Source organism: Microtus ochrogaster, chromosome 8, assembly GCF_000317375.1.
Source record: "Microtus ochrogaster isolate Prairie Vole_2 chromosome 8, MicOch1.0, whole genome shotgun sequence".
NCBI lineage: Eukaryota > Metazoa > Chordata > Mammalia > Rodentia > Cricetidae > Microtus > Microtus ochrogaster.
The window spans coordinates 78,007,717-78,032,620 of record NC_022015.1 but is presented as its reverse complement, the minus strand read 5'-3'; the positions used below and the strand labels follow the sequence as shown (position 1 = coordinate 78,032,620).

Below are 24,904 nucleotides of genomic sequence, written 5' to 3'. Positions count from 1 at the left end.
AAATCTTATGAGCCTGATTAGGTGGGTGCCCTTAGTTAGACCTAGGGGTAAAATCATCTGGAGTGAGTGGCATGAACAGAAAGTGAGGGATGGCCATGAGACAGAAATGCCTTACTGCCCTTTAGTAACTTAAGGGGCAAAGATAATGGAAAGGCATCCATAAGAGATCCTCGTTATGCATATATATTTCCACAATCATTTCAGATGAGGAATAAATAGAAAGGTAAACAGAAAAGCAAAGTCTTATAGATATTTACTTTATGTTATGATACATATTAGTAAGCAAAGATGATGGAATTTAAAACTAGGTATGCCTGACTGAGGACATGCTCATTGTGCCCCATGCTGCAACCCTATCTTTAATATACCTACATGGCCTCCATGATGCTATGTACCAGAAAAGCTTTTAACCTTAGACCTCTTACAGCCTGCATTCTGTGAACATGAACTCTTATGGACTCTTATTCTTATCCAGGATTCTCTTCTCTAACCTTAGTTGCCAAGTATATACAAAGATTATATACAAAGCACTTTGCCATAGTTGGTGAGGATGTTGATGCTTAACAACTTCATCGTGCTCTATTTAGTTCTTCAAATTTAACTGTGATTTCTGTCCTCCCACAAATAGAATACATCCTAGCATGAACTGCAGTCGAGGTCTATTTGGGTTATTGGTTAAAGTAGCCTAAGTTTAGGATAAACATGCCCAATTTCAATCTCAGATTCAGTATTTACTATCTGTGGGAAGCAAGGAAATTTACCCAAATGTCAGTTTTCTTCTCCAAGATTTATTTTGCAAACTACAAACAACATAGTGTTGCTATCAGCAAATGAATCAGTATTTAGTATAGTCCACAAATATATTCTTTTTATTTCCTTCTTTCCAGCTCATGCTAAGAGATAAGTTCATTAACAGCCAAGACTCTGCCCATCACATGTTTCCGTCCACCTTGTACACTACTCTAACTCCAGCAGAATTGACACACATGTGTACATGCAAATATGTACACTATATACACAGCAGTGATGATATACCCTCATACTTTCTTGTCACAGTATCTTGAGAAGGCAGAACAATCAGAAACCATCCTCTTTGGACTTCTGACTTTCTCACTTCTTCCCCCTCTCATCACTATTGACCACTTCTCCTCTGTGTGAGCCCTGCCTTGTGACCTGACCAGCACCAGCAGGGGTGGGGCAGTACATGAATAGCATGGCACAGTGGCAGGAAGGTGTTCTGAGACTCATCTCGGGAGCTGTGCTGGGACATTAACTGCACCTGCACGTGGAGAGCTAGATAAGAGCATTTTCATTATCCTTGAGGAGTTTGTGTTTCATCTCACTTCTGAAAGTTAATGACTTCCACATGAGTGCTGTTTTCCAAGCTCCTTGTACCTTCCTTTGCTCTTTAATCTTTTCCTGTGATTAGCAAGTTTTCCTTGAAAATAAGAATGAGCGTGCCTTTGTGCAGTATGAACTCATCCCTTCTCCTGCAGCCTTCCTTCACTAATGGTCATCCTTGATCCCTGTCCCTTTATCATGATGACTTTCTATGCCCCTAGGCAGCACCTTCTTCTATCTTTGCAAAACAGAGATTCAATCACGACTCCTGATTTCCACTAAGAATTCCTCTGATGTCGAGGTGCCAACCGTTGTCGCGAATGAGAGTCAGAGAAGGAAGGGGAATGGTTATAATGCTGGCTTGCTAATTTGTAATGACTTTAGAGGAAGTTAAGGTGATGAGAGTGAGCACACCCCACTTACAGCTCCAAGGCTCCTAAGATGACCCAATCATTTTGCACATAATTATGGTTATTCACTCAGTCTTGGGTGCTGCTGTGTTGTCACGGTGTCTTTTCTGGAATTCTGCTTACAAAGGCATGGCATAAAGCTAAATAAAAGTGTTCCTTATTAAAAAAAAATGCTTCAACCCGACTGAGATTTCCCCTCATGCAATGTAAAGCATGTATATGTATCTGAAGGATGAGACATTGGCATATGTCACATTATCTACTTTTAGAGGATGTTTATTTCTCGAATCACACTTCTTCTATTTCCTGTAACAAACTGCTGAGGCGTAGGTCAACCAGTTTGACCTTGCACTTAAACATCAGACAGCAGGGGGGCCGTACAGAAGAGCAGAAAATGTTCTTATATACACTCAAGCACACAACTCACACACACACACACACACACACACACACACACACACACACACACACAGAGGTGGGGGTTAACTAAAAGTCTAGTACGTTGAAACGCTTGGAACACTGAACAATGCCTGGAAAGTATCATGTATCCTTCATTACCACTGAGTCTGAAATTTAAGTAAATAAATATATACCATTATTTTGTGAATCAGTAAAGTAATGTTGTCACTTTGGCATTATGGTCATCATGAGACACCTACTGGCTTAAAAGATATTAAAATAAAACAAAAACTAAATATTTGGGGCATGAATGAAATAGCCTTCTTATTGCTGTTTGTTTGATGAGTAGCCATAAAGAATAGATTTGGGGATGAGGTAGATTTAGATATTTGTTTTTTCTATCAAAGGTTAGATGAGGCTCTTTTAGTGCCTACTCAGTATGACGAAGAGGGTAGGGTAGAGAAGATACAGCACTGAACAGTAGCTAATTTGTTAGGATAGGTCAGGTGACCACCTCTGACACAATTATACATCAGAATCTCAGCACTCAAGGAGAATTTAGAGGACATTCAGTCTGACCTCCTATGACTTGCTAGGATCTCGTCTACAAAGTGCTAGAGAAATGGATGCCAAGAGCCTTTTAAAATGAGAACAGAACTCTGCTGTCTATCAAGATCTATCTTCCTCTAAGTAGAATAACAAGAGGAAATGGACCTGTCCCAGTGTTGTTTATTGTTGGGCCTGGCACTTAAGACATCAACACCTCTAAGCAAAACAATCCCATAATTTAGAGAAAAGTGTCAGAGCTTCACAGGAATGGCAAGATATGCCCCAGGATGTGTGCAGAACCTGCATTCATAAGATTTATGGTAAAGAGTTTTACATGAGCACCCACATTTGAGGTAGATAAATCCCAGACGACGTTACTATTACCAATAATTGAATTACAAAGCCATTATCATGTGCCGAGCAGAGCAACTTTAGGACTCGATGGTGACAGGGGGAAACTTTGTTAGAATATTTATGCCTGTATAGTTTCTGAGTTGCCAACCTATAGAATAAACAGACTAACCCAAGTCCCTCCTCTGAGAAAATACACGTCTGAGCAATTTTGTAGCCATGGAAAACAGGATACCTAGAACAGGGGACTGTAATTCAGACATTAGCACTGGACTCCATTCAACAAATTCCGCATATGTAAAGCTTCCACTTCCACAACTACTGTGCTCAAAATAATGCAGAGCATGAATTTGGGCCTTTTCTATGCTAAACATGAATAAATAAAAACACTGGTATCAGTGCTGCTTTCTACAGAAAGAAAAAATTATGTATAAGAATAGCCTTATAATAAAGAAACATTACTTCAAGGACAGAGAAATGGGCATGTACTGCTCTTGCAGAGGATCTGAGTTCAGTTCCTAGCACGTGCATCAGGCCACTCCCAACTACAGCTCCAGAGAACCCAGCATCCTTTTCTGGTCACTAGCAGACACACCTATACATAACATTTAGGTTCCTAAATTATTAATAAAAAAAGTTATGACACACTGTTGCATCATTTCCTGATACTTTACTTTCTACAGAAGGTATAAAAAAGCTAAAGGCCTCAAACATGTCCATGGAAAAGTAACCATTGCTGCAGCATCTGTACCACTAAGACTAGGACATCACCAACACCCCATGATGAATTAAGACTGGTTGTATAGTATATTTCTTAACAGTTGTCAAAGCACTCATCGAGTGTTCTGTTACATCCTGTTCTGTCAAGTGTTCTGTTACATCCTGTTCTGTTAATGATGTGATACAATGATTATATAAGAAAGAAAGGGAGGCATACACAAGAGAAAACATATTACTATAGGATCAGCAACGATGTGCTAACGGTGATGCTTTCCAGGAGTGCCTGAGTTTACGTTCTGTGGAACGTTGACAGCACATCACATCTCCTCCTGCTTCCTCTCCATCTGTCATCCTCATCCGGGTCTTTAATCTCTTCTGCCCCCCCCCCCGTGTTCCCCATCTTTTCATCTCCGTGTCTCCCATTTCACTTATACTTCTCCTATGTGCTCTTTATTTCTATCACACTAAAATGTGGAGTCACAGTCTTAAGTATCCACATCTATGGCAAAATACTTACTTAAAACAAACCACAAATCAATTAATAAATAAAAAAGTGTGGTTTTCATTTCCCATTATCACATTGGCCTCCATTGCCAAATAGTGATTAGAGGCTCAAAAAACAAATTAGCAGTGTCTTTAAAGCCTTTTCACAGAAGAAGATCAGTGCCTTCACCTGGTGCCAAATCTCTCATAGCTTGTGCTCAGAACTCAAGAAATTCTTCATAAACAAGGTTCTGAGAACAATAGCTGTATTAAAGGCTGCAAGAAGGAACCTTTGTCTCTGTGATGAATTGAAGATTGCTTTCACACTCTCCAAACGCCAATGTATGCCTGGAACCATATTGTACTATTCCCAGATACATGACTCTAGAGCAGTGGTTCTCAACCTTGCTAAGGCTGTGACCCTTTAATACAGTTCCCCATGTTGTGCTGACCCCAACCATGGAATTATTTTCATTGCTACTTCATAACTGTAATTTTGCTATTGCTATGAATAATAATGTTAATATCTGTGTTTTTAAATGGTTTTGGGTATCCCCTGTGGACAGGTTATTTGACTCCCAAAGAGGATTCAACCCCACAGGTTGAGAACTGCTCTTCTAGGAGACAGACAGTGCTTCAGTTTTCCTTCCCATCTGTTTACTGAATAACACGAATCCCTTCCCGGATGGCATGGAGATGCTAAGCGATAAAACAAAAAGGGAGATATTTTTCTTTATTTGCATTCATCTCTCTTCCAAGCCCTCTCTCTGCCTGTCTGTCTGTCCATGTGTCTGTCACCAAGCCTAGAGTAAAAGTTGCAGTATTTGAGGAGAAGGTGCCTGCTGTCCAGAAGCCTTGGTTTTCTAAACTGTAATACGAGGAATCTGGACTTGTTCCTCTCTAACTTGCTTTCTGTCGTCAAGGGATCCTTTGGTGAGTGTGGTGCTGCTGCTCATAGCTCCTGGACTTTCTGCACAAGCTCATTATTCCTAGCCCTGAAGACTGAACCGAGGGCCTTCTACTGCTAGGCGAGCCCTCTACCATTGACCTATATCTCCAGTCCACTTATTATTAAAAACTACTACTAACATTGTTTTTTGTCCTCCTGATATATGGAGGCATGAAGAAATTAGAAAGCCTAGGTTCTGATCTGATGGCATCATTTGTTATCCGGGCAAGTGAATTGCTTTCAGAATTGCAACTGCCTCTGTGGTCTTCAGGATTTGTCCCATTTGTATCATATGTGGATTTTTAAGCACACAACATGCATTCTCATCTAAATTGTTGACAGATGATGAACAGGCCACTGACAAGGGCATGGCCTCGCTGCCCTACCTGACATCACTCTCATATTTAATAGATAAACACCAGCTATGATCCATAGCTTATGACAAGAGGCTGATTTTTTTCTGATATAATTAAATCTCATGGTTTCCACATTTTATCTCCAGTTCAGCCTTCCAGAAATGTTTTTACCACCTGTGATGTTAGATAAATATAAACAAATATGTTTATATATGTATATAAGTATACACACATATGTATGTGTGTGATTTTATTGTTTTCATCATTACAGTTTCAAGAGGCACAGGTATTTTTTTTTTCATTTCACTTACTATCTAGTCTCTAAAGCCTAGAACATTCGCAGACACACAGGAGGTCTTCAATCACTCCTCTTCAGTCAGCCTTGCATGCTACTTGGTGCTAGGTTTGAAGGATCCCGGGGCATCCTCAGCACAGAAGTAGACTCCACACTAGCTCACCTTCTCCAGTGGTCCAGAAGTATACAGGGAGATTCATGGATATGTCACAGTAAGACACTCAGATATTATATTACTTTTCAGTCTTACATCTCTTGTATTTTGAGTATTTTTCTGCTGTCCGTACATAAGTACCTAGGACATATATGCATTATAACTGAAAAATTACCACATATTCATGTGTGCTCATTTTTCTCCTTATTAATATGTTCAAATAAAACATTATTTGGAGATAACTGTTTCCCAGCATCAGAGTTATGGTCTCTCGGGGACATAACACTAGAGCTTAGGCTATTTTCAGCAGAAAAATGCCTGGGTTTCACTGCCTTTGAACTCTGTCTGTGCTCTCCTCTCATCTGAAGCTCATGATCCCTATACAGAGATTGAAAGAAAGGAGAGTGCAAAGGTCATTTTCTTCTTATTCTGTGGTTAACATGGCCTTTCTTGCCCTAGTGGACCCTTAGCATCTGCTCTCCCTCTGAATGCAACATCAGCACCTCCTGATGGGTCACCTAATTGTTTTCCAGCCACAATTTGATCACAGATTTAGCAATCCTTCCTAACCCAGGTGGTAAGGTGGTCAGTATTTATGCTTGAGATATGCAAAATTTCTTGTCTATCTTCTACGCCAAGCAAACCTTCCCTCTTCCTCCTAGTCTACAGATAAAAAGACATCTCTTTCTATACTGAAAGACATTCTTATTTTTATCCATACTTAACACTTAATAGTAATCATTATAAAATATTGCATAAATATATCTCCCTTGTTGGCACTATATGATCATTCATATATGTGGGGATCTATTTGTTATCCCAATCCAAGAACTGTCCCAGAGATGCTGGCCATTATTTTCATGTGTCTTCCCAGTGGATTTTTCCCCAATCAATGTACACTTTTATTTGGGGTCCATTAATAGACAATAGCTCACTAAATTGGAAATATTCATTTAATAGATTGTAATAAAGTACTTAGAGATTTACCCCATTAGTTTTATGAGCAGATAAGAAACTGTCTCCCAGATATATTATTAGGTAAAATTAACATGTAGCTGAAAATATAAAGAAAATGATCCACTAAAGTTTAAAAATGTTAAAAGAGAAATGTTAATAAAATCACAAGCTCTTTTTTAACTACTCACTGATTATTTTAAGTTTATATCTCTGAATCTCACTGACCTTATGGCTCCCCTTAGGGAGTCAGGTATGTCGTCCATTTAAAGTCTGTCTTCTGTATCTCATTGCTCTATGATTTTTATTTGGAATGCAGATGCGGTGACCTGGCCTTGGTGCATGGTATATAGACTTTCACATTCCTATCTGTTCCACACACATTAGGAAACCACAGAGGCAAAGGAGAATAGGAAATTAGGAACTATGAAGGATACAGGAAATATTAATAATGGCTTAAGAAGACTATAGAAGACAATGGACCTAAGTTCAGCAACTAGGTTTGTCCTGATCTATTAACACTCACTTAAGTGAGCCCTTAGAGTAAACATTAAACATTTATCCACTATTTGACCAAGAAATATTTATATGATTCTGGGTATGTTGGTTTGTAAAATATGTATAGAAAGCAAATATTTATTGATAATATATAATAAATAATAAAGGACTTTGTATTGAAATAGTTTGGGGGAATATGTTTGTTATTTAAACATTTATTAAAGGCAAAAGAGAAAACTGTATATTAATGGTGACTATTTGATGCTTTGGGATAAAACAGCATCAGTATTTTTCAGAATTAATCCATATTTTAATTTTATTATCATCCATGCTGAAAATCATAGTTCACATGAATTTGTAACACAAAACGTAACAAATATATTTCTGTTCATTTAAAAGCTGGTTTTACTTATTGTTCTAATCCCAAGGCAAAATTTATGTAATGTTTTTGGTGGTGGTGGTCAGTATGGAATTTTTGCCAGCAACTCAAAAGGAAAAATTTTAAATCAATTAATGTAATTTAATCCAAAGATATATTAATCTAGCCCTTACATATTGAGGGATGATGGTAGAAAGACATTGAAAGCCCCTGTTTTCTGTAAGCAGACCATAATACTTCTATGAGAGCAAAAAGCATACAGTAAAGTTGCTGTGACTATAAGAAGATGTCATCTGGAACCTCAGTAGAGGTGTTGGAAGGGCATTCACCAGCATTATTGGAGTAATGGGAACAGGACAAAGTGTGTGTGTGTGCATTCAGAAAACAAGCAGTGGATCTGTGCAGTGTCTCACTAGTGAGTGCTTCCCAACATGCCTGAGGTCCCCCTTACATTTCATGTTGAATCAACCTTTGGTTGTTCTTCACTAAGAAACCATTTGTTGTTGCCATTTTTGAGCGCTTCACCTTCTGCTATATCGTATTCTATAAAATCAAGACACACAGCAAGAGATTGGGCTCTAGAGGCAAGTTGTTTCCTTCCAACATAATTTTACACTGAAAGCTTTACTTCTACAAAGCGGTTTGTGCAACAAACATCTTCACCTTGTCGTTATCATTCTCAGCTGTATGAAACTGCACTCTTCATCAGATACCCATTCCTCCCTTTGTCTTTTCACACACACACACACACACACACACACACACACACACAATTTATATAAAACAGCATCTGTGTAAATAGGCTTTTGGCTTGAGGAATACAGATGACAAGATGCAGACTTTGAACTTGGGAAGCTTAAGGTTGCTGTCTATTCTGATTTCTCAATACGTCATTTCACGTTGGAACTAACAATTGTTTTTATTTGTCTTGTCTGCTCATGTGCTTCTTCATTTGTTGTTCATGGGAGGTAGTTTTGTTACTGGGAAAACAGTGTGGCAGAGTGAGCTCTAGACTAAAGGAAGCAAGAAGAAAGCGTGTCTCTCTGGAGATAGAAGGTAAAAATGACTTTCGGGCATCCTCGCTTTCACACGGCTTGTTTCTCCTGCTTGCACAGCAGATGAGACCTCAGGCTAAGATGCCTTGTTCAACAATAAAAGTTGTGGCTGTAGCCAGGTTTCTGATGATGTTTGCATTAGAAACTATCATGGCATGGGAAGAGCCAGCCCTGGCTGTACAGAAGGAAATAAAGGAGTCCTACTGCTAATATCTGCCAGGCACACGGCTTCCTCTGTCTGTAGCAGACAGGATTGCTTGCTTCCAAGGCAGTGTTTAGGGAGAAGTTCTGGGGATACACGATTCCTCCATTAAAATAAAGAAGAGGAAAGCAGCAATCTCTTTCCCCAGCAGCCTCTGTCTCCCTGCAGACCCTGCACTCTGTAAAAAGCATTTCTAAATCGGAATAAGTAGATGCTATCCAGTCACAGTATTTTTTAATACTTGCTCTATAGTTATCTACTTGAGGACATTTTGTGGCTCTGCAGCATTTATTAAGAACTATATTAAAGTGGGATAAACTCAGATAAAATGCCAGGAGAATGATAAACCAGTGACATTTCCAAGTTCCTATGTGGAAAATGTCTACGAAGGCTGCACTGGGCTGGTGGTATTTCACAGGGCTGATACCACACTGCTAGGCTTCGTGGTGTATCATGTCAGGCTAGATTTAGTTTTCTTCATAGCCTCAGCTCTGGTGAGCCTTGAGTTTTACGCTGAAAGCTCTCAATGGGACCACCAACTTGAGATACCAAGAGCACGGACTTGGTCATGGTTTTATCAGCGGCACCTTTTTAGAATGGCCAATATGCTTTCTCTTCAGTCTCCCTCAAGGTCCATACAGAGGCAGGAGATGCCATTCTTCCATTTGAGTGATGATATATTTATTCTTATTATTCTCATTGCTAAGGATTGCACCCAGAGGTAAACACATGCTAACCAAGTAGTATAATATATTGACTTTATTATTTCTTGACTATTGACATGAAAACAAATAATTTTTATATATCATTTCTGTTAGTAGGGAACCATGATATCCAAAAGAGTTTATTATGCCCACATGGAATTTGGTTTCATGGGTGATTATTAACTTCCCTACTCATCTCTTCAAATAAAATGGAATGTCAGAAAAGGACAAAATCAGCATTACTTTATGAGTCCTTGCTCTATAACAGGAGGATATATGGGGTAGGGTTCTCAAAATTAAACCTAAGACTTCAACAGCTACCAGACTTGGGCTCAGTCAGCCATTAGCTAACGTTCCTTATTGCTCACGACGTTGACCAACCTAGTCTGGATCCCGCTAGCCTTAGGCTTTCAAGAGGCTATGATGATAGGCCTGTACGACCAGCCAATCGTGCCAGGAATTTGTGTGTGTGTTCCTGGCAATCTTATTTTTGCATTAAAAAAATTCTAAAGTATAGGTGTGTTTCTAGAAGTCTTGGAGATATGGTTGACTCTCTTACGTGTCACCTAAAGTAAGAAAATATGTTTACATTCTTCTGTAGTAGTGTCCCAGAAATAAAGTGAAGGGAGAAGAGGAGTGAGGTTGGGGAATTCCAGGCAGATATACCAGCATGGTCATAGATCTGAAGAATTAATTCATAAAGGAGAAAAATTCACATTAAACCGACAGACAGGTAATTTGAACCTCCATTTTAACAATCATGAACACTGATTCTCATCATCCTGTATATTTTTGTGACTCTCAATCACATTGCCTTGAAGCAGGGTCTCTTACTAACCAAGAAGCTTGCCCATGTAGCTTAGGCTGGCCTTACCACTGGGCTCCTTGCACCTCCTTTTCTCCTTGCCAATGTTGTGCATGTTTATGCATGTGAACCGAACCTAACTTTTTGCAGGGCTGATGGGAACTCAAATTCAGTTCTTTCTGTTTCAAAGCAAAGTCTCTTACCCAATGAGCCACTTTCTCAACCCCTCATTTTTGTATTTTATGCTTGTGGCTTGAAATCGTGTCTGAAGAATCGGTCCGTGGATTTGGGCATGCTCTCAGTGTTGAGAGACGGAGAGCTATGCTTATGAACCAGAGTCGCCATAGTATTTAACTAAAATGGAGTGGAGGGTTCACCTTCTGCATGTGTTCAAGCTATTTCCACTGATGCAAAATGTTCAAATTCATGTTACAAGTTACTTTGAGTGAAATGATAAAAGCTTTATTAGGAAATGTCTGCTTCCTGGGAGAAGAAAGTTGGAATTAATGTTTTGAGCATAGATTTTGAATTCCAGAGCATGTATCCATCAGAGAACTCTTACTGGCAGTGATTTTAATAGGTCCATAAGGAGCCTGCTTTTGTAAAAATGAAGAACAGCTAAGCTAGTGAGGCCCCAGACTTTTTGAATTGTGAAAATGAATTCAAATAGAAAGAGTTCTGAGAAAGCCCATAAGACATTGATTAATTCACTTCTTTCAAAGGATCTGCAGATCTTTGTACTTCTTCATTCTCCCTTTCCCTCCCTCTTTTAATTGCTTTTTCTTTTCTTCTTCCTTGTTCCCCATCCCTCACCATTTTTTTTTTCAATTCCAAAATTTACAATTTTCCTGTCATAGGACAAGTAAATGGTTCAAAACAAAATTCCTCCAGTAGCTATTGTGTTCACCTATGTATGGGGGGGAGCTATGCATGTATTTCTGCATCCCTGGGTTTTATGTATGAATGTAATTGGTGAGATTAACAGGCTATTCTCACACTAGGGAAAACACACAAATAACTAATTATGAAAAATTTAAGTTATATTTTAGAGAATTTGCATAAAACTAGTATTTGTTTATAGGAAATGCAATCATCGTTATAAGTTGGGTATACCTAGCAGAAGTGGCCTTTCAATTGTGTCTCTGAAAAGAGCTAGTGAGCTACGATGAAGCTGGAGCAGAACATTCTAAACTGCAAGCAGAACCCTTGAGAGGCTCACAGAGCATTGTGTAATGGATGTGGTACTTTACGATTGGTAAAATGACTTAGTGTGTCTGGTGAGGAGGCAGTGGGGTGAGAGGAGGCCGCCATTTGCAGTCTGAGACTCGCTGTCCTGTCCTGAACTGAGGTGTGCTTTTGAACTCTGTGTCTTCAAGGATGCTGGGTTGAATGGCTGGGGGCATACAGCAAAACAGCATATGACTCTTTCCTTTATAGAAGTTGAACCAATTAAATTTCTTGGAATCCTGCTTAAAACGAAGCACAAATGTACTTACTTATACTTAAGTGATTCTGTTCTATAAAAATTTGGGGATAAAGCGTGATTGCCTGTCTTATTTATATAAGAGAATAATCCTTTCCATTCAGTATGGTCTCTGACAGGGTATAAAACAGCATTTCTTTTTACATCAATATATGGATTTGGGACATATTAGAATGTGAGGTGACTCTGCATTTTTTTATTGACATTGGTCCAATGCTGCTGAGAATGGTCCCTCTGCTACAGGTGTTTTTGAACTGCTTGGGTCACATGATATACACAGAAGCTCACAAACTTTTGTAAATTTCAAGTGGCAAACTTTAATTCAATCAGTTTTCTCTGTGAATCTCTATGCAAGCCAACTATCTATAGCTGTATGCCTGACATCTTCCTGATGGGCGATCCAGGACCGCATGACGTCGGTAATGTGATAATAAGGGTGTGTGCATTCCATGGGTAGGACATACTTTGAAGTCTCAGCTAAAGGGCACATGGTATCCTTGCCAGAGTTCACCCTGGCTTTAGACAAATAAAGGATGCATTGTTATTTTTATTTCAAATGGAAATTTCGTTGCTGCGTTCTCAGGATTGTGGTCTGCTCAGAAACCTGGGGTTATTAACAGTCTATGGTCTTCACTGAGACACCTGTGAAGTTATTAAAGTCAAGTTATCTTTTCATGTTTCTCCATTTTATAGGTCTGTGATGGGGTCGAGCAAAGATCCAGACCTTGTGCATCTTGAGGCCAGGACCATAGATGGACGTAAGTAATTCAACTGTGACCTGAAGTTCATAACAGTATTAGTTCTGTCATTTGATCCTCAACCAAGTCTACAGCCACAGTAGTAATCATCCAAGTCATATGGGGATGTAGACTTTCCTTGTGTCCAGAAATCTAGGATTTGCTTAATAATTTTTACAAACACATGGATTTTCATAGATTATGCACCGAGGGAGAATTCTAATACTCTGGATTCCCCTGGGATAGGGGGACATGCATATAGAGACAGAAACACCCTCAGAGTTACTCATTGCTATCCACCTTTTCTATTTATCTACTGATGAATCAAAAGATTTAACTTACTTTGTGTGTGTGAGGGCCTTGCTTTCGTGAATGTACGTGTGCCATGTGTGAACCTGGTACATATGGAGGTCAGAAAGAAGCATTGGCTTGCCCGGAGAATGGTTGTTAACTATTGAACTGACTAGCTTTATTTATTCTTGAAACAAGCTAGAGTCCTCAGAGAGGAGGGAGCCTCAATTGAGAAAATAGCTCCATAAGATCAGGCTGTGGCAAGCCTTAGGACATTTTTAATTAGTGATTTGGGGGGTGGGTCATCCCATTATGGATGCAGCCGTCCCTGGTCTGGTGGTCCTGGGATGTGTAAGAAAGCAGCCTGAATAAGTCATGAGGAGTGACCCAGTAAGCAGTGTCCTCCATGGCCTCTTCATTAGTTTGCCCCCAGCCATCTGCTTTATGTAAGTCCCTGCACTCACTGTTTTTGATGATGAGCTGTTATATGGAACTGTGAATGAAATAAACTCTTTCTTGACCATGTTGCACTTGGTTATGGCATTTCATCACAGCAGTAGCAGCCCAAACTGGACATATTGGTAACAGGATGGTTGGGTATTTTTGTGACAGACTTTACCATGTTGTTTTGGGAAGGATTATGGAAATACTTTGGAATTTGGGGCTAGAGATGCCGTTGAGTATTGAGAGCTCAATAAGCTGTTCTATAGGATCATGGAAGATAAGATCGCTGAGAATAGTACAGATGATGAAGGCCTGGTGTGTGAAGTTTCACGGGAAACAATGGCCTTGTCAGGCTTTTTCTGTGAAGAATCTGTGGTCAGCTGTAGCAAAAGAATTGGCCATGATTAAGAAGATATCAAAACCACTAAAGTAAAACCTTTGCTTTGTTGGGACACTGGATGCTGGTCAGCTGGGCCTGAAGAATCAGCTGTCATTAAGAAGAGACCAACATCCTTGAGGTGATGTCTTCCGGGAAATGTAGTCTTCAGTGTTAACTCACAGTTTTAGACACCGCCAAGACTGTGCCTCAGGCTGGCAGCTTAACTTGGTAGCTTAAGCGTGACCCAGGTGGCACTGGCTTTGAAGGCATGAAAGGGTTATGAAGAGCAGCTGAGAGATGGCATTGTCTAGCAGTGTGGGAGACCCTGATGTTAGCCTAGGAATGGCTATTGGTGAAAGTGCAGTGCAGTTGCAGCAAGAGACCCCCACAGTTTGGGAGATGCTAGTACCATGGGATGGCCACCAAGAACAGAAGCAGCCATAGAGTGAAGCCAGCCTGAGCTTAGAAAGCAATTTGTATGTACTGCAGAGGGCAGAGCTGGGGAAATGACCCTAATCCCTTGGAGGAGCCCAGAAGATTGTGAGCTAACCTCAGATACTTGGACATTGAGTTCTTTACACTGGTGGAATTTGGTTTTGCTTTACTCAGACTGTGACCGTGCCCAGGTTCTTCCCTCTTGAAGGAAGAATTTAACCTAATTTTTATTTTTACAGGGCCCTGCAGTTGAAAGCCTTTGTGCTTTTAAAGGTGATCTTGGATTTTTAAAAGAGATTAGATTATATTAAAGACACTGAAAATTTGAAATGTTTGAATTTTCAAAGACTGTCTGACTTTTAAAGTTACTTGCGTTTTATATTGTGATATTAATATTAATGTACCATATTGAGGGTAAATGAGAAAGGAAAAGTTCTAATTGAAAGGTGATGTGTTTTATGGCCAGTTGACAAGGGATCAGGTACACTGGTTAGTTTTACGTCAACTTGACACAAGCTAGAGTCATCAGAGAGGAAGGACCCTAAACTAAGAACATGTATTCATAAGATCAGGCTGTGGCAAGCCTGTAGGACATTTTCTTAGTGATTGATGTGGGAGGGCTCAGCTTATTGTGGGTGTATGTACCCCGGACACCATAGTGGTCTTGGGTTCTAGAAAAAAGTAGGCTGAGCAAGCTAGGAAGAACAAGCCAGTAAGTAACACCCCTCCATGGCCTTTGCATCAGCTCCTGCCCTATTTGAATTCCTGCCCTCACTGCTTTTCATGATGAACTATTACATGGAACCGTGAGTGGCATAAACCTTTTCCTCCCCATGTTGTTTTTCTTCATGGTGTTTCAATACAGAAACAGTAACCCAAACTAAGACAGCTACAACGTTGGTTCCTGGAACCAAAACCAGGTCCCTTTCAAGAGCAAACAATGATCCATACCACTGAGCATTGAGCCATCTTCACATCCGCACCCCATCCCATCCACAAACAACTTTTTATGAGACAAGGTCTCTCACTGTCCTGGAAGTGCTCAAGTAGACTCCCCACCTGGACACAAAGCCTGGGATCTATCCACCACTCCTGCCCACAAAGCCTGGGATCTATCCACTACTCCTGGTCACAAAGCCTGGGATCTATCCATCCCTCCCTCCTAGAACCAGGATTATAAGTCTGAAACTACCCATGCCCAACTTTTGCTAAAATGTGGGTTCTGGGGATCAAAGTCATGTCCTCATGCTTGCAAAGCAAGCTCCTGGCCAACTGAATTGTTTCCCTAGCCCTAAGTTCCTTATTTCTAAAGCTTATTTTCCTCAGTTCCCTCATTTTGTCAGATACTGTCCAGATAATACCTTTCTGTTCTGCTTAGGGATTCTCACAAAACACTTTGAAAGAAAGGGAAAATGAATTATCCCCTTGTGAGACTCATCACGAGCAGCAGGAGAAAGAAGTCACTAGACTAGGTTGCCACCCTGTGGTAGGTAGTACAAGCCCCTAGTAGACGTGTTACAGGAAAGAGCATCAGTTAGCGAGGACACGCTTAGACATGCTACAGGGAAGAGCATCAGTGAGGACATGCTTAGACATGCTACAGGGAAGAGCTCCACTTAGCGAGGACATGCTTAGACATGCTACAGGGAAGAGCATCAATTACTGAGGATGTGGAGTAAGGTATATGAAGTCCATGAAAGAAAGTTGCAAATCCAGAATTCAAACCCATTTATAAAAATATCTCAAAATATCACTCATTATTTGTATCACCTTGAAAATACCATTTTTTTCATTTTCATTTTCATACTTCATTTTTCCTGAATATTAAGAAAACCTATACTAATGGTTCTAAGTTAGCTTGATTGAGAAATGACTTTGTGGCACTTGCGCCAGGTGTTTTACAGAATTTGCACAATTAGTCCTCCTGACAGTTTTTTAGACAGTGACTTCCATTTCATAGATGAGAAAAATGAAACAAACAGTTAGACGATAGCTGTAGGATGTTTGGAGGATACACCTAGCACAGTAGGGTCTATTTGCAAAGCCCATTCAGGTGAGGATAGGAAAGTCAGTATGTGTGAATCACTGTGCACAGTGACTTCTCTGTCCAACATTTAAGCTGCAAAAATGTAAGTTTCCTTCACCTGCTCTGGATCCTCTGTTGACATACTATTACCATGCATCAGAGCACAAAACAAGTGATAGAGGTGGATGGAATGAGGAAGGAAAAAGTGGTGTTTCAGCCAGTGGCTTAGCAGTATAGAGCTAGGTGGGAAAACTAAATTGAATGCTGGGAGAAAGAAGGTAGAGTCAAAGAGAAGCCAGGAAGCCACCAGAGGGGAGAGGTGCAAACTGTCAGTTGGAACCTTGCCGGTAGGCCATGAGTCTCATGGTAAAATATAAAATAAAATAAATGGGTTAACCAAAGATATAAGAGCTAGCTAGCAATATGCTTAAGTGATTGGCGAAGCAGTGATTTAAATAATATAGTTTCTGTGTGTTTATTTCAGGAGTCTGGGCAGCCGGGATATGAACAAGCTTCCTCTGGCAACAGAAAGGGTCATAATAGAAAATTGTTAAGGGAGAAAAGACAGGTAGAAAGACTTCATATGTAAAAGATAGTGAAAATGGACCGTCCAACTACTACCAAGCAAACACATTTAGTCACATACCCAGCACTATTCTAGAGGGTGAGCATCCTTTGTTCCTAGTACGTTCCTCAGAATTGGAAAGACACTACCTCATTCCCCATAATACCTATCTCCCTCTCCTCGAATCTTATGTATGCAAAGGTAGAATATAACCGTACTTTATAACCTCAAGCCAGAAAAGGAATTCACCCAGAAGCCACACAGCTTCCAGGAATATCATTTGAAATTTTCATGGCATGTTTCCTTCCTAGATATTTTACTTCCCAGTTGGAGCATACATACCTTCTTGGGCATGGTCAGTGAGAGAAGAGAACTGGGTCCAAGACAGACCCTGCCTTACCCCTGTCTATCCAAGCAGGGTTGGTGTGTATGATATGCCCAGAAGTGCAGCTGACCCAGAAGGCTTAGCAGTTGGAGCTTCTTTTTCTTTCATCTGGGCTTTCTCTCGGTGAGCTTTCTTTTTCCCTACAGCAGGTGATATTATCTTGGACTTGAGGTTCAGGTTTATTATATGGCAGAGAGGGAAATCTTTTCCTGAGCAACAGCAGGGACCCAACTGCTCTAAAGATCTCATAGACTCCCCACTCCTCGGATGGTTGTTAGGAAAGTCTTAGAGTCCTCCTGTAGCTCAGCATAGCTTGGGGTCTGCCTATTGCCTGAACCTAGTCTCTCTCACCTGGTACCTTCCATAAGCCCTGACTGCAGGCTTTTGCGTTTGTTCTAGCCGTTCAGATAGAACTTACCAGACTGTATGTTTTGCCACAAAAAAAAAACTGATACTTGCTTTTCCTGTGCCCAGGATATCTTCATCTCTCCCCTCTGCTCTGAAAAACTAAGCACAGTTAATCACTATGGATGGCTTAGCACAGTGGTAAAACATGTATTTATTTAGGAAGCCAGACTTAAACTCCCAATTTTAACCAGCATGTTTGATATTATCTAAGCACTTTTCTCCATCTCTTTGAAATTTTATACTCCACGTATATAATTGCGGAATCAATTGTCCTGCCCATCAGTCTGTGAGCTTTGTCAGAGCAGGGATCACATGTCTTTTCACGCTTCTGTCTCCAGCACACACCACCTCTGTGTACATTAGGAGTTTACCAAGTCTATGCGAATGAATGGGTGTGGAGGCAAATGATTGTCAGGGTAGCTAGTTATCTTTTTCGCCTCACGTACTAGATTGCTTCAAAAAGTTGAAGCATTACCGTAGCTCAGACTTTGCCATTCGTGTGTGGCTCATCTAGGGATCTTATTAAGATGTGAACTCTGGTTCAGCAGGAGCCTGCGATTCTGCCACCTCAGTGACGCCAGTGGTGCTGGGCTGTGCAGAAATGTACTTCAGTGGCAAAGTCTCAGAGCAGAAAACTAATAAACAAAACACTACACGGAATGCCTGAGTTTGGGGGGCTAATGCTTGAAGGCGAATTTAATTAATCCAGGCCAGTGGTTACAAGAAGACAATTTTAATATAAAAGCACACTCACACACCCGGAGTTCAGCGATCCACCGTAAACCGGAAACAGGAAGGGCTCCAGTCTTGCGTTCCAATTCATTAGTAAAAACATTCGCCCGAGGCTGTCCCGCCCCAAAAGGCGGGGTCTCTCTACATCTCCCCCTTTTGTCTAAATAAGACAGAACTAAACTAACTACAACTATAAACAATAATAACAAATAATAAATATAACAAATAATATGGAAAACAAAATTTTGTCAGACACTCTATCACAAGAAGTCTAAATAATGTAGAGAGTAATTACAATTATATAATCTTCAACTCCGTCAAAGATCTGAGAAGGGAATAAATGTTACTTAACAAATGAGAAATATCCAAAATGTGTCAAAAATGACAGAGACAACTGACTACCTGGGCAATCACCCAAATTCTCGTTCGCAATGTTGAGTCAACCAACTTTGGCTAAGGCCTAACATAACTGACATGCCATTATCAAATGCAAGAAACTTTCTTAGAATTATCCTACCCTGTCTTGGCAAGATAAGACAATCCTGTTTCATATCTTTGTCAGTAGTTGAGGTATGGGCTTTTCTTAACCCAAAGGCCAGTTCTGCCAAAAAGACAAGCTCCCAGTGGAGTGTCTTTGGTGCTCAATGTTCTCTCGGGAGTAGAGTGGCGTTGCCAGGAGTAATTGTGTCTCATAGGCACAGAATTCTAGATTAGATTAAAGGCCATTTTTCTACAGCTCTTTAAAGAGGCTGAAGATTATATTATCTATACTAAATATAATCTCTAGGTAACTAAAAGACATGATTAACCTAAAAATAAACATGACAAACATATAATTCTCAATATCTATCTAACTTGAAGGTTAAGAGAATAAACAACTATGCAATATATGAAGGCAATGATCTTCATCTGTAAACAATGTCATTACATATCAAATGTAAACAATGATATTACATAAATAGTATCAGAGGTAGAAATGTACATTGTAATATGGTAGATGTATCAAGACAATATAAACATACTCTTTTACAAAATTAGAGGTAGGAATACTCACATTCAATATTCAATATATCGATATACAGGAAACAGTACCAATACAATTTTCTAAAAACAGTAACTCACAAATACCAATCATCCCATCACACCAGTTAATCCTCTCAAGCACACTCACACACCCGGAGTTCAGCGATCCACCGTAAACCGGAAACAGGAAGGGCTCCAGTCTTGCGTTCCAATTCATTAGTAAAAACATTCGCCCTAGGCTGTCCCGCCCCAAAAGGCGGGGTCTCTCTACAAATGCTGTTTTCTGGTTTGTGGTTTCCTAGTCCATATAACCCTGTTACTTGGAAACAGCTAGGCCATCACGCATCCTTATCCACACGTGTTCTTACAGTTAACATTATCCCTGTGCTCATGGGGCATGGGGGAGCTTAATGTCAGAATGCCACCCCAGGCTCCACCTTCACCAAGCATGGTATAGATCACTTCTAATTTATTTATCCTTTTTAACTTTTACCTTACTTTTTTTTTTCCCCCGCAAAGGCAGCATTTACAGAAACTACCCAAAAGTGAGAATGGCATTCAAATAATAAAGATATTCAGTAAAGGTATTGAATTTGAGAAGATATTCCTGTCAAAACAAAACAGGAAAGAGAAATACTTGCCAATTGAAATAAAAGATTGAAGCATAACATCTGACCTGCTTCAGTGAAAAAAATGAAATTAGATTTATTGATACTATGATCTCCCTGTCCCTCTCAGCCTTTCTGCTGCTTACTGCCGCCCACTCCTTCCCTCCCCCACTTCCTTTCTCCAGACAATCAGTAATTCTGGCTCCAGGTAACAGAAACAGAAGGGAAGACAGAAGGAAAGTCCAGAGTTCAGAGTAGCCAAGTAGAAAGCGCATTTATCAAACCCGGCTGCCGGCGGGTCAGTTGCTTCAGAACTTCCAGCTTGCGTTGTCTTCACATCCCTTGTCTGAAATTCCTCTTTGTTTATTCATTGTCCTGTGGGAAACCCCAAAGTTAGCGTTCCAGGTCATATATTCTGGGTTGTATCATATATTCCAAGGTAGTATATTTTTATACTTTAAAGAAGGAATTTATTTTTATTTTAATGTATTCAAAAATTTTGTATCCAAGACATTGAGATGTTTGACACAGGAAAAATGTTTCGCTTGCCAATTTGGTTCATCTACGTGAGGGTGGCCAATGCTTGTCTGGGTTGGTTAATCTGAGATTCACCTTGATGTCATGTCAGCTGCCCTTAGATTATAACTTAATTCAATTGTATTTCAACAGAGTCCATTTATGAAGGAGGATAGTCCTGACAAGCTTCATTCTAGGACAGATACAGACATCAGTTACATCCTGAAGTGCACATGTTTGTAATTTACATATGTGACTGGGATGCTACTGTGTCCATTCCTTTCTGCCTTGGCAAGCTAACATGAAAAGAACGAGCATAACTACAGTCTATCACACAAACACCACTGGAAACCATGAATGTGTTCACTAAGCAGAGCTTCTCTTATTGGCCACCATGTTCAGCTGTGGACAAATTGACAGACCTTAGTCCAGGATGTAAAAGTTTGACTGTTTTAACCTCTCTATGAGTATGAGTGTGTATGTGTGTGTGTGTTTACCTTATATGTACCCAGAACAAGAAAAAGCAAAATGGAAAGAAAATCTATGTTCTATAATTACAGTGTATGTTTATGCATATAATATACATTGTGAGAAAGAAAGTGCTGGCCAGACCATTGTACTGAAAGTCATGTCATATTTAATCCTTGTTCTCTATTTGAAACATAACTCAGAGCTTGAAATATTCAAGATTTACTGAGTGAATGAGTAGTGAAAAGTAAGTACCATTGTGCAGAAATATTGTCTTAAAAGAGAGTGTGACTATGGGGTCTTTGAGCCCATGTGCATCAACACAAGCCCTCCAATAACTGTCTGAAATTGAATGTCATATTTCATGATTATGATTTTGGCAGAAATCAGCATACCATTGAATGTGTCACATGGCAGTGTACATGTATGCATAGTTAAGCACGTATGATAACCTGTCAGCACACACCATGTATGGAGAGCTACAGAAACAAGTTTTGCCATCTTCTGTACACTGAATCCTCAGTCAGTAAATTGACTATTTCTGTCCTAGTGGTGATTCATGCCAATAGGAACAGAGGACAAGGGACAATTAGTAGTCTCAGAGTTATTATGCATGGCTAAGTAACCTTGTAACAACTTTCTCAAGGACTAATCTCCTTCACTGGGGAAAACAGGCCTTGGTCCTTTAGTGGAGTGTGAAAATGACTGCCCCCAAACTCCGTGAAATGAACCTCAAACTAGTTCATTCATTACAAATGGAGGTGAAATAAAATGAAACTCACAACTTGATTTCATTATTGAGCCCATTAATTCTGTCTTGGGTGGAGCCTGAAAATCTCTCGTATATTTCCTATCATTTACCATTGCAATCTTTTGTTCACATGGAAGGTTATGCATACTGGTGACTGGAAAGAATGAGACAGGGATGCTTAAATGTTTTAACAAGGCAATCCAGAGCCTAGCCCTTCAGTTTGGTGGTATCCAAGCCATCGAGTGTTAAGCTGGTTTCACTAGAAGCACAAACGACTTCTATTGCAACAATAGCAGAAATACGACAACAGAACGATAGTTGTCAGGAGTCAGACATTCACAAGGTAAAATTCACCTAATGGCCATCAGTCTGATTGCTCACAAGTGATAGTCATCATGGTAAAATTAAAATACAAGTTAATCATCTACTTTTTTAGCTTTTTAGGGAGATCTTTCTTCAACTCAGAATCTAAATAGGTTTTTTTTTTTTTAGTTTTTTTTTGTGCTTTTATCCTAGGATATGTAGATTTTACTTTATGTTGTTAGCTCAGTCTGAAATGTAAATGCCATTTCTGTAATTGCTTGTTCTCCCCCTCTGAATTCTGTGAAACAGGGAATATGAGTTATGTGTGGGGAGACCAATGTTAAGTATATTCACAGACATACACGCCACTGGGCTACAGTGAGTGTTGGTGAACAGAAAATCAAGTTTAGAAATCTCAACATATTTGTACGCTGGACTTCAGTGACTTTATGGTTCATCACTACATGGAAACACCTTACATAATGAATTGTAATCTAATAATCATTTTCTCAGTAGAAGGTGGACCTTTGCCTATTTCAGACAATTCCGATGTGCACACATCTTCATTCTCTTTAGGTAGTAAGACTCATGTTTGGATAATAGCAACAACAAAAGGGTAGTTGCTAATTGTATGTCTCTGAGCCAGAGACACATGCATTTTAAATTCCTTAACATTGTTAGCTTATGTCCTGAAATGCAGGCAGCCAAAGTCCTGAAATCAGCAGATCCCTGTGTTGTTTCTTTCGACTTTTGGCAAACACGGATGCTGTGAATGAGTTTTTAAACATAGCCCAGCTGATGAGCAATAGAATACACCATGTTCTTATTGTTTAAATCTGTGTTCAATTTGGAGTTAGCAGAAGGATTTTTATTTGATCCACTTGGTGATTTTTATTTCTTCTTCAACAAGCTTAAAAAGATGACAATTCTCTGTAACATTTTAGAGATTATTAACACTTCATTTTTTTGACAAAGACTGATATGTATTTGTCTTACTACCCACATTCCACAATCAACAAACATTTGGTGTTATTGTTTCCCATGGTGAGACTTTATGTATTTCCTCTTTTGGTCAGTTTATGAGTAGCATTAAAGGTGAAGCATTGGAGGGAATTAGAGGGCTCAATTTGTACTGAGTTTATGATTGTGATATATTCCCACTATTTTCCAACAACTGAACAAATCCATCCTTACCTATCTTCCACTCTCAAATGGAGCATCAAGCTTTGAATAGGACAGAGGGGCTGGAATCAGTTACATTTCTTCTTGGTGGTGTCAGTTGGAGCCATTTCCCATTGCAAGTGTCTAGAATTGAGGAACTTCTTCTTTGTAATAAAGCTGTCTGATATAGTCTCCTGGAGCCATCCCCTAAAACTTATCAGGAAGTTATGAAATAAAGGAATGCAGGTCTCTCTTATACTACAGAGAATGCCTTATAATGACATTGCCCTAATAGGCTCAACTCTTCTTGAATGCTTCATAGCCATTTTGCACAACTTCCTCTGTTGCCTATGTGCCATTAATTTGCCAGGAGTGTACAGGAGCCCAGAGACTCTCAGAAAACCCATGCTCTAACTCGAGGCAGAGACCTCCATTTCTGTTGAGACCTTAGAATCTCTCAGGGCACAGCAGCAGTCCATATGAATGTGTGTGATCACTTCTAATGAGTGGAAAATTACAGGTTTTTTGACTCTAGCTTTCAGGAAGTCAGGATTATAAAGATCCTGGCAGGTCCACATGAATCTCTTATTATCCCGAACATTGGGGAGCAAGAGTAAAATCACCATGTATTTTGTTTCTTGTTTCTGTTGCCCTTAGCTTGTTTGCAGTTCAAGGAGGTAGGTGCTGTTGTTATATCCCTCACTCTACTGGTAAGGGGAATAAGATTCACAATGATTAAATACTTTTCCCATGATCACTATGCTAAGATTTAAGACCAGGTTTGGTTTATTCCTGATCTTATACTTATTTATCCAGCAAATATTGTTAGATTCTTTGCTGTGCCGAGTCCTGTCGTAAGTAGGAATGAGGAATGGAGGGATGTTGCAAAGGCCCTGCTCTCATAGGGGTTATCTTCTAGCTGAAATGACTAATTATAAATAATCTCATAATGCACTTATTTTAGAAATGTGTACACAGCTGTGTAAAAAGGCATAGCAGAGTAGAAGCATAGTCAGGTATCAGAGGAAGCTGACAAGGACGAAATCTTTGATAAGGTGGCATCTGATATTGGAGCCAAAATATTATGAAAGTAAAGCATTTTGTGGTGTGGTGAAAGAGCATTGCATACAGACAGACCAACAGACACAGACGACACAGGGATTGTGTGTCCCTGGTCAATGGCTAGCCTATCACATGACAGGGAAGTGTGTCCTTTTCTTTGTGTGGTTCCTAATGGATTGGGCATCTACCATGTTCCAAGTGTGACATTTAGTATAGAGAGCAGTAACAACCCAATGGTACGAAGTGAAGAAATGGCTGATTGAATTTATTCACATCTCAGGAACTACTCCTTATACTACGTCTCTCCTAGAATTAATCTTATGACATGCATATAAATACACGTAAATATACTATACTCATTTCTCTAGTGAAACAAACAAACAAACAGGTTGTAGGAAAGAAGCTCTGGGAGCACTGAGTTCTCTCAGCAGGTAATGACACTTGCCCCCGAGATTGATATCCTGAATTACATCCCCTGGAATCCCCAAGATAAAAGTGGAGAACTGACTCTTACAAGTTGTCA

At 39.8% G+C, this 24,904-nt stretch overlaps 1 protein-coding gene across 4 annotated transcripts in view; it reads left to right on the top strand.

The window, feature by feature from the left end:
• The window catches only part of Sorcs1 (sortilin related VPS10 domain containing receptor 1), a 506,327-nt gene that overhangs the window by 344,883 nt on the left and 136,540 nt on the right, over positions 1-24,904 (top strand). For all 4 annotated transcript variants that reach the window (XM_005352454.2, XM_005352456.3, XM_005352453.3 and 1 more), the window contains exon 6: positions 12,781-12,845. In XM_005352454.2, coding sequence (XP_005352511.1) covers positions 12,781-12,845 — 65 coding nt within the window. The remainder of the gene's footprint in view (positions 1-12,780; positions 12,846-24,904) is intronic.